Genomic DNA, 17,283 nt, shown 5'->3' with positions numbered 1-17,283 from the left:
TCTTGGCTGGTTTCTGAAGCGTCGCATACATTATTGACGGATGATGTGCCTAAATGTCATCAAATCCGGAAGATATTGGATTCTTACGGGATTGTTAACATAAGTCAATTTATTAATTAACGTTATTTATTAATTAAGTATAGTTGAGCTTTCTAACTTGGTATACTTGAAGAACTTGATATATAAAACCGTTGGGCCAAATTTCATAAAATTGGCCAAAATCACCGTACGCCACTATGTGTTGCGACCGACGATTTAGTTGGAACTAAATAATAATAAAAGTCAAATTTTAGTATTTGGTCAATTTTTGTCGTGTCTAATCTTTATATGTTCAGAGGCACATGGTGCTTAGATTTTTGCGGGCAAACATAAGGCCAGGTGCTCTCAACATTAGATTTTGAGCAAAAAATTATGATAATTAAGTAACTAATTTGCATAATTTTAATTTATATGTATCTTGAGATCCATATGGGTTATAGTGTGGTGTGGTGTGGTGGGGGCGCCACCTAACCCACCACCCTATCCCACCCCATACCCTACCACCCTACCCTTCCCTACCCCATCTCACCCTATCCCCACCACCCTAACTACCCCACTACCTACCCTACCCTCTACCCTTCCCTACCCCATCAGTGGTGGTATAGTGGGGTGGGGTAGTTAGACTGGTGGGAGTAAGGTGTGGTGGGATAGAGTAGGATGGTGGGGTCAGGGTGTTGTGGGATAGTAAATGGATTAGTTTTGCAGCAAAAGTGCAAATTTGCATAATTTGGGGAGAATTTCCCCCTATGCCCCCACCCCCATGGTACTGCCACTGGTTAGGGTTTTAGGGGAAGTGGGGTTGGGGTAGGTTGCTGGGGGTAGTTAAGGTGGTATGGGTAGTGAGGTGGGGTAGGGTGGTTGGGGGTAGGGTGGTACCGGTAGTTGTAGTGGGGTGGGTGGGGTTAGAGTGATTGGATTGGGTATGGTGTTTGGGGTATTGTGGTCAGGATGTCATGGGTGGGTATGGGGTGTAGTGGGTATGGTATGTGGTTGGGGTATGGTGGTTGGGGTAGTGAGGTCAAGGTATGGTAGGGTAGAGGGTGGGTATAAAGGGGGGGTTTAGTGGGGTAGGGTTATGGGGGTAGTGGGGTAAGGTGATGGGTAGGGTATGGTGGGGGGTAGTGGGATCTAGTGGAGGGGTAGGATGTGGTGATGGTAGGGTGTGGTGGGTATGTTGGTGGATTAGAGTGGGGTCAGGTTGTGTTGGGTGTGGTGGGCAGGGTTGTGGGTGGAGTGGGGTAGGGTGCTGTGTGGTATGGATACTGGGATAATGGGGTATATAGGTGTGGTATGGTGGTTGGATCAGGGTGCTGTTGGGTAGTGGGTGGAGAAGGGTGGTGGGATATAAAGCTGGGGTGGAAGGGGTAGGGTAGGGTAGGGTGTTGGGGTAAGGGTGTGGTTTCAGGGTGGTCAGGGTGCGGTTGGGTTGAGTAAGTGTTGGTAGTTTAGGTGTTTGATGGGAGGGGAGAGGTTGGGTAGGAGTGCGGTGAGGTTGGGGATGGTTAGGGTAACAGGAAAGAGTATAGAAGTAGGAATAGGGTAGTGGTGGGGTGGGGTAAGGGTGGGGTGTGTTGTAGTAGGAATAAGAGGTAGGTAGGAGTCCGGGGTCCAGAGGTAGGGGTCCGGAGGTAGGGTTCCGGGGGTAGGAGTCAGGAGGTATGGGTCTGGAGGTAGGAGTCTGGAGGTGGAGTCCAGAGGTAGGGGTCCGTGGTAGGAGACTGGCGGTAGGGGCCCGGAGGTAGTGGTCCGGAGGTAGAGGTCCGGAGGGAGGTGTCTGGAGGTAGGAGTCTGTAGGTGGGAGTCCGTATAATTTTAATTTATAGGTAGGAGAGGGGAGTCTGGAGGTTGGAGTCTGGAGGTATGGGTCTGGAGGTAGGAGTCTGGAGGTGGGAGTCCAGAGGTAGGGGTCTGGAGGTAGGGGTCTGGAGATATGGGTCTGGAGGTAGGAGTCTGGAGGTGGGAGTCCAGAGGTAGGGGTCCGGAGGTAGGAGTCCAGAGGTAGGGGACTGAAGGTAGGGGTCCGGAGGAAGGGGTCTGGAGGTAGGAGTCTGGCGGTAGTGGTCTGGAGGTAGGGGTCCAGAGGTAGGGGTCTGGAGGTAGGGGTCCAGAGGTAGGGGTCCGGAGTTAGGAGTCTGGAGGTAGGAGTCCAGAGGTAGGAGTCTGGAGGTAGGGGTCAGGAGGTATGGGTCTGGAGGTAGGAGTCTGGAGGTGGGGTCCAGAGGTAGGGGTCCGGTGGTAGGAGACTGGCGGTAGGGGCCCGGAGGTAGTGGTCCAGAGGTAGGGGTCCGGAGGTAGGTGTCTGGAGGTAGGAGTCTGGAGGTGGGAGTCCGGAGGTAGGAGTCTGGAGGTGGGAGTCTGGAGGTATGGGTCTGGAGGTAGGAGTCTGGAGGTGGGAGTCCAGAGGTAGGGGTCTGGAGGTAGGGGTCTGGAGATATGGGTCTGAAGGTAGGAGTCTGGAGGTGGGAGTCCAGAGGTAGGGGTCCGGAGGTAGGAGTCCAGAGGTAGGGGACTGAAGGTAGGGGTCCGGAGGAAGGGGTCTGGAGGTAGGAGTCTGGCGGTAGTGGTCTGGAGGTAGGGGTCCAGAGGTAGGGGTCCGGAGTTAGGAGTCTGGAGGTAGGAGTCCAGAGGTAGGAGTCCGGAGGTAGGGTCCAGAGGTAGGAGTCTGGACTGGAGGTAGGGGTCCAGAGGTAGGGGTCCGGTGGTAGGGGTCGGGAGGTAGGAGTCCAGAGTTAGGGGTCCGGAGGTAGGAGTCCGGAGGTAGGAGTCTGGAGGTAGGAGTCCGGAGGTTGGAATCGGGAGGTAGGAGTCCGGAGGTAGGTGTCTGGGGGTAGGAGTCTGGAGGTAGGGGTCTGGAGTTAGGTCCGAAGGTAGGAGTCTGAAGGTAGGGGTCTGAGGGTAGGGGTCCGGAGGTTGGAATCGTCTGGAGGTAGGAGTAAGGAGGTAGGAGTCTGGAGGTAGGAGTCCGGAGGTAGGAGTCCGGAGGTAGGAGTCTGGAGGTAGAAGCCCGGAGGTAGGAGTCCGGAGATAGGAGTCGGAGGTAGGAGTCTGGAGGTAGGAGCCCGGAGGTAGGAGTCTGGAGGTAGGAACCCGGAGGTAGTAGTAGGGTAGGGGTGGGGTAAAGGGTTGAGATGAGGTACAGGTAGGTGTGATTAGGTTTAGGTAGGGTGTGGTGGGGTATTGGTGGGGTAAGTGGTTGGGTGGGGTACAGGTGGTGGGATTGTTGCAGGCGTAGGGAAAACTTTAATAAAATCAAACGTCAGTCAGGTATACCAATTGGAAGGCATGAAGAAAATAATATTCCATGCTTTTTATGGTGACATAGTTAATATATAGGCCTAATTGGTATTGTTCACCTTCTTTCACAAGATGGTTGGGTTGGTTGGTTGGGTATAAGGGTCAGGTAGGTGGAGTGAGTAAGGGTTGGTAGGTGTGTGATGGGAGGGCAGAGGTTGGATAGGAGTGTGCATGGCAGGAAAAACTGGGCAATACGGGAAGCTCATTGCCATAAAATTTTTGGTTTTTGACCAAAAAATTTAAGAAATACATATGGGAAATATGTCATACTGGAGGGAAATTTGGTAAAACTGGAGGGAAATTCTGGATTGCTTGCATGGTAAAAAACATTTTTTCAGCCTCTGAGGCCGAGTGCGGTGAGGTTGGGGATGGTTAGGGTAACAGGTAGGAGTAGAAGTAGGAATAGGGTAGTGTTGGGGTGGGGTAAGGGATTAGGGTGGGGTACAGGTAGGTAGGGTGTGGTGTGTTGTAGTAGGAATAAGAGGTAGGTAGGAGTCCGGGGTCCAGAGGTAGAGATCCGGAGATAGGGATCCGGAGTTAGGAGTCTGGAGGTAGGGGTCGGATGTAGGGGTCGGATATAGGAGTCCGGAGGTAGGAGTCTGAAGGTAGAAGTCCTGAGGTAGGAGTCCGGAGGTTGGAGTCCAGAGGTAGGAGTCCGGAGGTAGGAGTCTGGAGGTAGGAGCCGTCTGAAGGTAGGAGTCCAGAGGTAGGGGTCGGAGGTAGGGGTCCGGAGGTAGGGGTCCGGAGGTAGGGGTGCGGAGGTAGGGGTCCGGAGGTAGGAGTCGGAGATAGGGGGTCTGGAGGTAGGGGTCGGAGGTAGGAGTCGGATGTAGGAGTCGGAGGTAGGAGTCGGAGGTAGGGGTCGGAGGTAGGAGTCGGAGGTAGGAGTCGGAGGTAGGAGTCGGAGGTAGGAGTCGGAGGTAGGAGTCTGGAGGTAGGAGTCGAAGGTAGGAGTCGAAGGTAGGAGCCCAAGTAGGAGTCTGGAGGTAGAAGCCGGATGTAGTAGTAGGGTAGGGGTGGGGTAAAGGGTTGAGATGATCGCGGTACATGTAGGTGTGGTTGGGTTAAGGTAGGGTGTGGTGTGGTATTGATGGGGTAAGTGGTTGGGTGGGGTACAGGTGGTGGGATATTGTTGTAGGGTGGGGGAAACTTTAATAAAATATTTCAGACATCAGTATGAAATCAGGTATGACAATTGGAAAACATAAAGAAAATAATATTCCATGCTTTGTTTATGGTGACATATAGTTTGATCAGCTCATAATTGGCTAGCCTCATCACCACACGGATTAATGTTAATGTATTTTATTTTGAGAATATCAATTGTCTTGTGAAATCTTGTCAGAAGCATCACAAATTTTCAAAGTATAAACAAGGCCTAAACTCAAGTTGTCTGCTCTCTTTAAGCACAACATATACCAGACAGGTCAACTCTATCACTCTTAACATCAGTCTACTTTTTGGCATAGTGGTAAAAGCCTAACAATTACCATCGATTACGAGCCGATCAAACTATAGTTAACCCATGTCACTTTCTTTCACACCATGGCATCGTATGCCCAATTACACTTGAAACACCTACATAGAATGCATTGCAGGAAACTGCTTTGGAAATTTATCAAATTCTGTTCTTTATCACTAAGGTAGGTGAACCTCAATTTGTCGGGTTCATCGCATTGTGACGTATCGTGATTTTTGATAATTTGTGCAATTTTTGGTATTATAGGTTTTAAATATCCTACTCTGCAATTACAAATGTAGGCCAAGTCCCAAAGCTGAAAATTGAGTAATTAACCCGGTAATTAATTAGTAATTAGATAATTAAAGTGGCGTATAGTAAGAAAATGTTTTTAAAAAGTAGAAAAATTTTATCACATAGTATACGATATGTCAGAATGTGATACTTTTCCGTAAACAGGAAAAAGCGCATCGCATATACCGGTGTATTATGCCACGATGTACCACTATTATGACATGAACTTTTTCCTAGGTTTACGTAATTTTTCTGTTTCGCATACTGATGTATAACTTTGGAATCGTTTTTTACCCATTTTTACTTCAAATTTTAGCTTTTAATAAAGTTAAAATTTGAAGTAAAAATAGTACAAGAATGTGCTTTGAGAACTTGGAAACAGTTTTCATGCACCAATACAACCTTATTATAAATAATAATTTTTTCAAACTTGTTTTTCTCCAAAATGCACTTAACAGTTTTCAAAATGCACTTAACAGTTTTCCTTACGAAGCTTTACGATATATCACTATGAGACCATGGTGATGAACCTGACAAAGGTTGTGCTGGTAGTAGCAGTTCCGGGGGTCACTCCCATTGTGGCCTGTACACCATCCGCGATAATGAAAGCAGCGTAAAAAGGGTAGTTTTTCATTGGATATGCACACACGATACTCGCGTAACGTGTTTAGGGTGTCAAAAACATGAAAAATTGGAAAAAGGGTATCAAAATTGCAATTGCTAATACGCGGAAATGAAATTTAGGGTATGAAATTTGATGCAAGGAATAAAATCCCTAATTAGGGTATCGTTTTAGCCAAGGATTAAATCCTTGTTTAGGGTGCTTTTCAAAAGTTGATTATCGCGGATGGTGTACAGGCCACAATGGAAGTGACGCCCCTGGGTAGCAGTTACAATTTTTAACCCTGTGACCCCTCTCTGTCAACACCATATATAGGGCCAAAAACATGCAATTTTGCATGTTTTCTTACAATTGTAGTCACAAAATTCTAAGACTTGGCACAAGTCTAAGCATTCAAAATCTTGATCATAGGCTAAGAGTGAACTAAAGATTTTATGTTATTTTTGATAATTGGTTATGGAAAATATTAGAAAATGTGTTTTCCAAAAGTTAGAATGCATAACTTGAAATTAGTCTTTGCACAAGTCTTTGGGCTGGGTTGTCACAGCACAAAAAAAACATCCTAAAAATGCACGTTTTTTGCCCTTATTTCCAAAAATTGACCAAAAATATTTAAAAAACATCCTAAAAATGCACGTTTTTTGCCCTTATTTCCAAAAATTGACCAAAAATATTAAAATTTAACTTTCATTGCCAGTTAGAACTAAATAAAGGATTAAAATTTAGCTGCGTTTCATTTGGCAAAACAGGATAATATTTTTTTTAATTAAAAAAACTAGTGGTGCATTTTTTGGAATAATAGGGAGTAGGGTCTGAACTTACCTTTTAGCACAACTAATTGCCCTGTTCTCCACCAGCTTCCACTACCTATAGCTCACAGTCAAGTTTCCTAGGCGTATCCCAATCTGCACAGCGTCGATTGGATATTTACGGCCGAAATACAGATGTGCACCACACAGAAGTTATTGTTACTTTCAAGTTATTGCGACAAGTTTTTATACACAGGGCTGCCAAAAAATATTTAAACCAAATCACACTCAGTTTCTAAAAGAGTAGGGTGTGAACTTCTTGGTTGTCCAAAGTGTTCATTGGCTGGTCACAACCTAAGATACCGGTGGTGAAGGAATTGGAACTGCTTCTGATACCACTCAAAGCTTGGTACAGTCAATTTTGCTACGTGCCGACTTTTCCCGTTCAATGTTTTGGCTCCACTTCTGCACCGTGGCAAAACTATGGAGATGCAATTCTGTGCTGAATTTGAAGAAGCGTACCGGCAATACGAAGGGCAATGACAACCTGTGTGATGTGATGTGTAGCTGGCTAAATCAGAATTTGATTGGGCCTTGATAAGATTCGCGCAAAAGATAATGGTTGCAAAGGAATTGAAAGTCTGATACCGTCTACGCATACAGTAGTTTTTAGATAGAGTTCTGATATAGCGGTGTTGTCCGTTCTGTTGCAAATCACAAAATGATCATTTAATCGCTTCATGTGCTGTTATAAGAGCAAAGTTTAGTATTTCAATTAATCAACTTATTACTTGGTATATATTACCTGTAATTGTAGTGGATTGCATTTTAATTTGTTAAAATTTTAATCAACATGAGATAATCACGTGCAGACTTTGAGAGGGCGTATGTCCATAACAAATCATGGTGGGCTGGTTCAAAGAATTTTTAAAAGTCCACCTTATAACCATGCAAATTGTAGTTGAGACAGGTATTTAATAAAATAACCAAAAAAATTGTAAAAATTGTGCACCAAATTGCAATTTGGGCTAAAAATGTTGCACCAAAATGCAATTTAGGCTAAAATTATCCACCAAATTGCAATTTGGGCTGAAATTATGCGCCAAATTGGGCTGAAATTGTGCACCAAATTGCAATGTCGGCTAAAAATTATGCACCGAATTGCAATTTGGGCTTAATATTTCAGTTTAGACACCCCCTGCAAAGTTTGCTGATAGCACCGACGTTCACATTTGTAAAAATCCTCTTCACCATGAATAATTCCTGGACTTTTTGTTTTACCCTTCACAACATTAGAAATTGGATTTGTCTACATAAATTGTGAACTTTATTGTTGAGTTTCTAAACTCCTCAAAAAAAGTTTGGAAACTTTCAAAAACGGTTGTATATCAGAAAATTTTGAAATCTATCTCCATATTGTTTCATACCAGGGAAAACATTGTTCTTTTCTGTCAACAATGATACCTCATTTGTGACAATAGCTTATTCCACGGCTGAGTAACTTGCTTTGAAAGACAGAGAGGTCTCAAAGAAAATGTGCGAAACTGGCCATTATCTGCGCTCATCTTATTGCTCTGAATGAATGAACGAGTGGTTTAATGCATGAATACAAGAATGAATGAAAAGTTGTTTGCAGTACATCATGTTGAATGAAAAGTGCTAGGATAGGATTAGCAGTTCTACTACTTGTGGATTCAAACAGATAAACGCAAGTCAACCTATCTTGCTGTTCACTTCTTCATAGTGGTCATTTGCAAGAAATTTCTAAGTAAACATGGTTCGATTACCAGGCCTGGGTAAGGCTCGCGCTATTGGTCAGCTTGAGGCTGGCATACCTCAGAATCACGGCAACATTTGGATTTTCCTGCAGTATTATCTCCAAGCTAAAAGTCAAGTTTCGTCAGACCGGAGATGTCAAAGACAGACCCAGAAGTGGCCATCCAAGAAAAACAACGGCTGCAGAAGACCGGTACGTGAGAGTGACAGTACAAAAACCGTTTTTTAATGAAACAGTGTGGTATTCCTTATTCATGTTTACTGATGCAAATGGCGCAGACAATGACAGATTTGGCACATTTTGTTTGAGACCTCCTTGTCTTTCAAAGACAGTTACTCAACAATAAAATAGGTTATGGTCACAAATTTGGTGTCATGTTTGACAGGAAAGAACAACGCTTGTATTGATATGAAATAATATGGAAATAGATTTCAAATTTTTATGATATAAAGCCGTTTTGGTAAGTTTCCAAACTTTTTTTGAGGAGTTTATTTCTATCCACTTTTTTGTCATATATTGCTGGACCTTTTCATTTAATGATGATAATTAATTTTGTACCAAATTTGGGCTAAAAATTGAACCAAATTGCAATTTGGGCTGAAAATTGTGCACCAAATTGCTACTTGGGCAAAAAAGTGTGCACAAGTTGCAAATTCTGCTCAAACTTGTGCATGCACCAAATTGCAATTTGGATAAATAATTATGCACCAAACTGCAATTTGGGCTAAAAATTGTGCACAACTTGCAATTTCTGCTGAAACTTATGCACCAAAGTTCAATTTGGGCTTAATTTTGAAAGTTGTTCCAACTTCAGGCATGCTGATTGTTGAATCCATTTTTTGTTAAAGGTCCGTAACCCGATCAACTGCATCATCCCCCCGAATTTCCTCATTGTTGATGAGTTTTTGATATCATAAAATGAATCGTATTTTTCTCATTACCATCCTGCAATTTGGCGCTTCAAATCGATGTATTTCGAAGAAATCTTGAAAAAAAAACACCTTTTTACAGGCTACCAGTTGTTCGCATTTTACACGACACAGGAGTTTTGGGTAGTCATAGAATGAAATCGGAATAGATTAGGAAGACTTCACCCCAGTACCAATTAGTCATAAAAATACATCAAATAGGCCCCTAATGTCAAACTATAGATGGCGCTATAATGATATAAAACAAAAAACAAAAAAAAAGAAATACATAAGAGGCGAAATAAATAAGGAAACATGACCTATATTGTCAAGCATGATACGAGGAATATGAAAAAAATTATGAGAGCACCTCCCCATTAAAAAATTACTTCAAAAATAAAACAAAGAAAAATCATAAATATATGAAAATGTGCATCATATAGCTAAAAATAAAAGCGAAGTAAATACAGCATTGGCTATCTTGTCAAGAATGATAATGAGCGCAGTAATATGTAATGTTTTTTAAGATTAATCAGAATGAATAGAGGGTATAAAAGTGTACAGGGGCGAGCCGGTTTTCAGTGCCAAGGCAAACACTTCCTGTTTCCATCGGGACATGCACTCAGCCGTTGTTTCGGGATGCCTGACCAGAATGCAATTCACGCGTACCAGTGTATTGGCTTGCTAATATGCTAATTATTCACATTTATGCTGAAATTATTCCCGTTTTCTCACAAAATGGATAAAGGGGACAATATTTGACATTGTAGGATTTTTCTTTTAAAGATGATAATCAACTTTTTCAAATGGGACCAAGTTTAATGCGCTGCATGCTAGCCATGCGCTTCAACGGAAAAAATTGAAGTTTTGAAATATTTTCTCAAAATATCAAGAGCTATTTTAAGAACTACTGAACCAATACTACGCTTGTTTGTACTCATTTTAATGCATTTTTCATGCTTATTCCAAATATGGTCATGAAAATTTAAATTTCTGAAATTTTTGAATTAAAAAAAAATTGAAACATGTCGTCTGCAGTCGACACCAGCGTGAGTTAAGGAGAACAGATGGAGCGTTTGGTAACTGATAAATTACTGCAATAAATCAATTGAAGCTTTCTGAGATATCATATTTTTAATCAGTTGAGTGGGACTTGATTGCTTGCAAAATAATCGTAATAGCACGTAGGATGTACGTCTGTGGTCGTATTAGGTGTCCGGGTTGAAATCACACTATGTTACTAATTAATTAATATTGGTATTGATGATCGCTGGCTTATTGCAGTTTGGGGGGCGTAGTGTGACAGGTTTTTACAAGCTTCATGTATAATAAAGCTTAAATTTCCAACAGTGGCGTGCGCAAAGGTGGGCTGGGGGCACGTGCCCCCCCTTTTGTTGGTCATTCGGGAAATTCGGGGAAATTCAGGGCAAAACCCTAAATTTATACACCTAAATCAGACTCGGGGGAACTGAACAACCTGCCCCCCTACTTTCAATGTGTTGCGCACGCCACTGATTTCCAATGCTATTGCTAGGGAAAATCATATAGTTTTAAAGCTCAATAAATCATGTACAATACATTGTACATTCAAGGGTGGACAGCCTATCACCTTCGGCGTGCATGCAGTTCTTTAGCGAATCTTCATCGAAAGATCCTCCTTGGTGGAAAAATGAAAGTGCCATGTTTTAAAAAGATTGTACATTTATGACTTTAAAGTATCAAGTTCTTTCAGCTCACTTGACAAAATCAAGGTCATTTTAAGGTCTCAGGGGTCATCTGAGATCAAATTAATAAAATGGTTAGGTTTTCATGAAACTTGGTCAGTGTTCATAGACGAAACTTTAGGGGTCATTTCAAGGTCATTTAGGACATCTGAGGTCAAAAAGTAAATATTGTTGGATTTCCATGAAACTTCATCAAAATGGAAAAAAGTTAATTGCAAAGACAACATTTTTCAAGGTCATTTCAAGGTCATCAGGGGTCAAAGAAGTAAAGATTGTTGGATTTCCATGAACCTTGGTAAATGCCTTTCACCAGAGATAATTTTCGTAACTAAGCGTGTTGAACCCAAACTCATATTTGTTTACACCAACATTTTTCATAAAACCTGCATTATCTCTTTAAAGAAAATTATTATTTAAATATTTTACTTTTCTCTTTTCAGAAAATCCATGTGCAGTACCAAGCGACCCTGAAAATGGTAGAATTTCTTGCAGATCTTCAGAAAATGGCCTACTAGTCTGCACCATGAGCTGTGACAGAGGCTATGGATTTGCAATAGCGCCCTCGCCTGTATACCACTGTGACCAGGATGGGATATGGTATCCTAAGCAACAGTTGCCATGGGCAGATTGTTCAGGTGAAGCCTTAAAGTTACGATATGAGCATAGTTTATAATGTAATAAAGCAAAACCAGAAGTCGAAAATTCTAGTTAGCAGATATCAAGAAATTGTCAGCATTGCGTAGTAATTCCTATATATCTGTTTTTATGATGACGAAAATTTTGAAGAACTTCCTAACAATAGATGATGGACCCAGCAAACACAAAAATGTTTTTAAAGCATTTTAAACTAGTTATATATTGGGTTTTGGTTGGATAAAAAGTTTTAATAACATTAAATGTCGGGTTATTTAAAGGTCATGTTTTCAAAATGTTATTGTAAAATATTTTTTGCAAACATTTTTTGCCAAATATTTTGTCAACACTAAAATTACACTATGTTAGAATATTTGCAGTAGGTTATCAACAAATGTTTTTAAATGTTATGAAAACGTTTTATACCTTTTATATAACCCGACATTTAAACGTTTTCTGGCAACCTTTTCTAACCTTTTGCGAATGATGACAAAAACATTTCGTGTTTGCTGGGTAGTTTTGAGTGAAATCAAACTAACAAATTCCTAGGATTATGAGAAGGGTAAGATTCAAGTATCACTGACCAGTATACCCAAAAAATGAAACTCCCAACTAATATGTATTGGGCTATTCTAGTTGAAATCCATACACGACCTCTGGATGACATGACCCTAATCTCCCACACAGGGGGTGTAGATTTAAAATGGAGTCACCCATTCATCAGGTAACCCCATTTGAAGTTCCCACTCCCAGTTTGGGAGATTACGGTCATGTCTTCCATAGGGGTGTATGGATTCTTAACCGAATGTCCCATTTGTGTGTGTTTCTACAGCACAGAATGCCGCAAACACTGGCGTGAAGGCTCTGCAGTTTGAGTTGCGGACTGATGAGTGTGACCCGGAACTGATAGAGGACATTGAAAGGTCACTGAGTAGGGAACTTGCAACTAAGGTAAGTCACATGCCCTGTTTACACAAGGGAGATTGCTTCATTCTACAAAGATTGAACTTGAAATTGAGATTAACTGTTATCCACGTGAGTGTCGACTGCAGACGACAAGTTTCAATATTTTTTTACAAATTCAAAATTTCCCTATGGAAAACTTGTTCTTAAAGGGGGATTCAGTTGACCCGGCAAACTTTCAAGGACAACTCAATTAAGGGCTGGGGTATGAACGTTTGGACAGTATTTATTTTGGGACATTAGAGCACATAAGACATATCAAATTGCATTCAGAATATGAAGAATGTCATTCTGATATCAAATAATTTTGATTTTTGAAATTAGCAATTTAATACACATTTTATGGCAAATCATTAAAAATTGATATTTTTGATATTTAACAGTACTCGAAGTAAACTTTATAAATCTGATGATTTATACTTAAAGTGTATGTAGGTGGGATGAAAAGCCGACGATCAATTGACAATTTTGACCTTTCGTATTGAAGATATGGATTTTTTCCCAAAACACCAAAAAAATTAGGTCTTTTTGGGAAAAAAATCCATATCTTCAATATGAAAGGTCAAAATTTTCAATTGACCGTCGGCTTTTCCTCCTGCTGCATACACTTTAAGAATATATCATTAGATTTATATAATTTACCGAGGACTGTTATATATCAAAATTTGAAAAATATCAAATTTTTATAATTTGTCATAAAATTTGTATTATATTGTGATTTAAAAAATGAAAATCATTTGATATCAGAAAGACATGCTTCGTATTCAGAATGCAATTCGATAGGTCTGAGGTGCTCTCATATCCCACAAAAAATACTGTCGAAACGCAATAAACGCTCATTTTGGATTCCGTTGGCTTAAAATATAATCAAGTCAATGTTCACCTCTATACCACCAAACTTTGTACAGCTCTCAACTTAATGTGTTTTCCAGATATTTATAGTGGCCTTTAATCTCCCACACAGGGAATGTGAATATCAAATAGAATTACCTGCATGGGTGACTACAATTGAACTCTACACCCCCTCTGTGGGAGATTGAGGTCATGTCTTAGGGGGTGTATGTATTTCAAAAGGAATAGCCCAGTCTGTGAATGCTCCTTTTAAGATGTGATAAGATATGTAGATATCAAGACAGCAATGCAGAGAAGATATCTTACCCTTCCCAGAATCCTTTGCAACATGATGCATCACCTAACACTCCCTTTGTTTTCATATTGAGAATGGAATGGCTAAACATGGGTCGATAGTCAAGAATGAAACATATTAAATTTGCAAGCTGTGGATATGTTCTGTTCATTGTGGTACATTTTGTCACTATAAACCCACGTTACACTGGATATGCATATTATTGAAATGGAAGAAATGCATTGTGGGAAGTGTAAGATATCTTCTTTGACAGCAATGCAAGACAGAAAACTGTGAAAAGCCATTCTCATCTGAGGATATATCATTATCTTTTTCTTTTTTTAAATTTCTAGGTAATGCAGTACTGTAGCCACTCAGTGCGCTGTAGACTGGAGCATTTGAGAGTCAGATGTCATGACAGAAGTGAGTATTATAGAGGGTATGCAATACGACGTCACTCATAACAGAGTTATCCTCATTTAAATAAAATTCTGTCCTCCATAATGTACCATGGGAAAATTTGCATGATAGTACAGTAAAACGTGTGATAGGTATGATTGGTTGTGGAATTGATCTGTCAAGTAGACCTGTCCCTCTGTCATCTTAAGTAAATTATCTTAGAACCGTCCTCCAGCATGGTTGCCATTTCAATTGTTATACTGTTCTGGTTGGTTCCCGGGTTGGTTTATTGCATATACACTCTATTGGGAAACTATAAATGTATTTAAATGGCTATAGAGGGTGATATTGCTGATTTTTAAGTAGCCACTCAGTGCATTGTAGACTGGAGTATTTGACAGTCAGAGGCCATGACAGAATTGAGTATATAAATTATTTGGAAACTATAAATGTATTATAATGGCTATATAGAGGGTGATATTGCTGATTTTTAAGTACCCACTCAGTGCATTGTAGACTGGAGCATTTGACAGTCAGATGTTATGACAGAATATAAATTATTGTGATTCCTGCATACAGACAATCCCTTTACACTATAAACCATCCAGTGGTATTTTAATGGCTATATAGAGGTAAATATCTGTAACAGCCTGCTACCGGGCAAACACAAAACATTTTCATGTTTTTCACAAAAGGTTAAAAAAGGTTGACAGGAAACATGTAAATGTTGGTTTATATAAAGGGTATAAAATAATTTCATAACATTCAAAAACATTTTTCGAAAACTTGATGCCAAATATTCTACCATAATGTTATTTAAATGTTGACAAGATATCTTGCAAAATATTTTGCAAAAAAGTTTGCCAAAATAATTTACAAAAACATTTTGACAACATTTAAAAAATGTTTTGTAGTGTATTTTCATACAAAACGTTTTCATGACCTTTATATAACCCAACATTTGATGCTGTTTTTGTGTTTATGGGTATTTCATCTGGCAAAACAGTTTCTTATTTCAAAATAATGATTGCTGTATTTGTGCATATTGTATGATTATCAATTTGTAGACGTTAATGGTTTAGGACCGCAAGCACTCCACGCCAGGACGGATGATCATGTGACTAGTACAGACAAATTATCTATCAAGTACAGTGAGTTTAGGAAGAATGTACCGCCGAATGTCGTTGTGGACCTTAATGTTACAGGTAATGAGGGCAAAAAATGGGAAAAATCAGTGATATTAAAATATTAATGCTTTATCAAAGTTGGCAAAACACAGAGCTGGAGCATGATTACTGGTGTGGGGGCTCCTGGGTGCTTCCGTTGGGCATGTTACGTGACTGTGTTTGACCATCCATGCCTGAAATTTACAGAATGTCACACATGACAATGTATCAAGGTTTAAAATGGGCTATTCCAGTTGAAATCCATACACCCCCGGTGGAAGATCTTAATTTTTTCCCACACAGGGGGTGTGAATTTCAAATGGGATGCGGGGGGCTCAGAGGGGCTTTCAGAGTTATACGGGGGGCTTAATGGCTAAAATTGCCAAAAAAAGGCTGATTTGACATGATTTGTAACAAAGCCGAAGCCAAAGCCCCCCCCCCCCCCGGACATACCACTGTGAATGGTGAGTCTATTTAAAATTTAGACTCCCTAGGTATAAGATTAAGGCCATGTCTTCCATAAGGGGTGTATGGATTTCAACTGGAATAGCCCAATATTTCGAAGTTTAGTATTCTGTGTGTTAAGGAAACTAATGCAGATCTTGGAATAGGGTTTGTCCTCAGTTATACGTATGCACTAACTTAAGGCCTGTGCAATAAATTTCTGTACCCCCATGGTGGGCAAGTTTCAAAATGGCCTGCCAAAAATTGCTTGCCACGTACCCTCTTGGCCTGCAAAATCCTTGTCCCCTTTGCACATGCGAAGTTGTTTGGAACCCAATGTCCAGATATATAATGCGAGCATAATGAGCAGGACATTTTACTTATTAGAATGTTTCTGTAACAATTTCTTACTAAGCCTTTTTAGAGAGGTTAATTTAAAAGTTAATAACACTGCCTACACTGCTTCTTCCTACAAAGCTTATATTAGGCCTGGGCGTGGTGATACGATTTCTGGCCCACCAGAACTGATACAGGAGCATGTGATGAATTCATTATCGTCCATACCTAATGCCATGTTTGAAGACCTGTCTGAGGGTCAGCTGGATTTAGGAATGGACACATTACGCAGTGGTGCTGAAGAGAGAACAGGATCTCTGGTGTCAATGGATTCTCAACCATCACAGCTAGTATGTCAGCCTGGGGCAGCATTGGTGAATGGAACTCAGTGTGGTAAGTAGGTATAAGTTACAGAAAGTGTTGAGTAACTGCAAACAAATGAAAAGAAATATAAAAAATACATATCAATTCAAAAATGTGCACAATTAAAAAAAATTACTTCTTATACCAGTAATTGTACAACAGCAAGCATCCTGGGCATGCTGGCCATAGGTTTCAACATAAAAAGTATCAGTTTTGAAATATTTTTTCAAAATATCAAGAGCTATCTTAAGAACCACTCAACCAATACTTGGCTTGTTTGTACTCATTTTAATGCATTTTCCATGCTGATTCCAAATATTGTGATGAAAATTTACAATTCTAAAATTTTGAATTTAACAATAAATCAATTGAAACTTTTCGTCTGCAGTCAACACCTGTGGAGAGTGTTAAGAAAGTCAATGGATCCTGTACCTCTGATTTGTTCAGCAGGCGCATAGGAAGGTGACAAATGACAAAAATTGGGCACCCAAAGTTACACAAAGCTGCATAAAAGTGCAAAACTGTGCAAATATTGCACAAAAATGCAAAAACTTAAGAAGCGCCCGCTTGCAGCGCCTGGTGTTCATGCACTAACTTTTGCCGGATGCGGGGTCCATAGCAAGAGAAAGACCTGTCTGCGAATGACGAATGTTTTTTGTTCAATGAATATTGGTACATGGTATTGATGATGGAGATGTCTGCAACCAGTTTGTAGAAGTATTAGTCTCATAATCCTTAGGTTGGTGGTTCGAGTCTCGGTGAAATATTCTGATTGTTATAGTTTATTTATTTTCTAAGGTACCGTTCAATATTAACGCCAGAAGAGAGTGAGAGTTCAGACAAAAAATTTGACAAATTAATTTCCCTATGGAAGACATGGCCTTAATCTAGGCCTGCTAAGAATACGCGATTTTGGAGGCCAAAAAACGCACCCCGATTTTCAAAAAACGCAAAAATCCGCGATTTCCGCCAAAAGCATAAAATTAA

The 17,283-nt window shown here is 40.6% G+C and overlaps 1 protein-coding gene across 1 annotated transcript in view; it reads left to right on the top strand.

Moving 5' to 3' along the window:
* The window catches only part of LOC140140581 (sushi, von Willebrand factor type A, EGF and pentraxin domain-containing protein 1-like), a 74,231-nt gene that overhangs the window by 39,020 nt on the left and 17,928 nt on the right, over window positions 1-17,283 (top strand). The window contains exons 3-7 of the mRNA XM_072162340.1: window positions 11,307-11,501; window positions 12,332-12,450; window positions 13,942-14,011; window positions 15,055-15,192; window positions 16,075-16,326. Coding sequence (XP_072018441.1) covers window positions 11,307-11,501; window positions 12,332-12,450; window positions 13,942-14,011; window positions 15,055-15,192; window positions 16,075-16,326 — 774 coding nt within the window. The remainder of the gene's footprint in view (window positions 1-11,306; window positions 11,502-12,331; window positions 12,451-13,941; window positions 14,012-15,054; window positions 15,193-16,074; window positions 16,327-17,283) is intronic.

The sequence above is a fragment of the Amphiura filiformis genome, chromosome 2 (assembly GCF_039555335.1).
Source record: "Amphiura filiformis chromosome 2, Afil_fr2py, whole genome shotgun sequence".
NCBI classification, from domain to species: domain Eukaryota; kingdom Metazoa; phylum Echinodermata; class Ophiuroidea; order Amphilepidida; family Amphiuridae; genus Amphiura; species Amphiura filiformis.
This window is presented reverse-complemented; position numbering and strand designations above follow the sequence as displayed.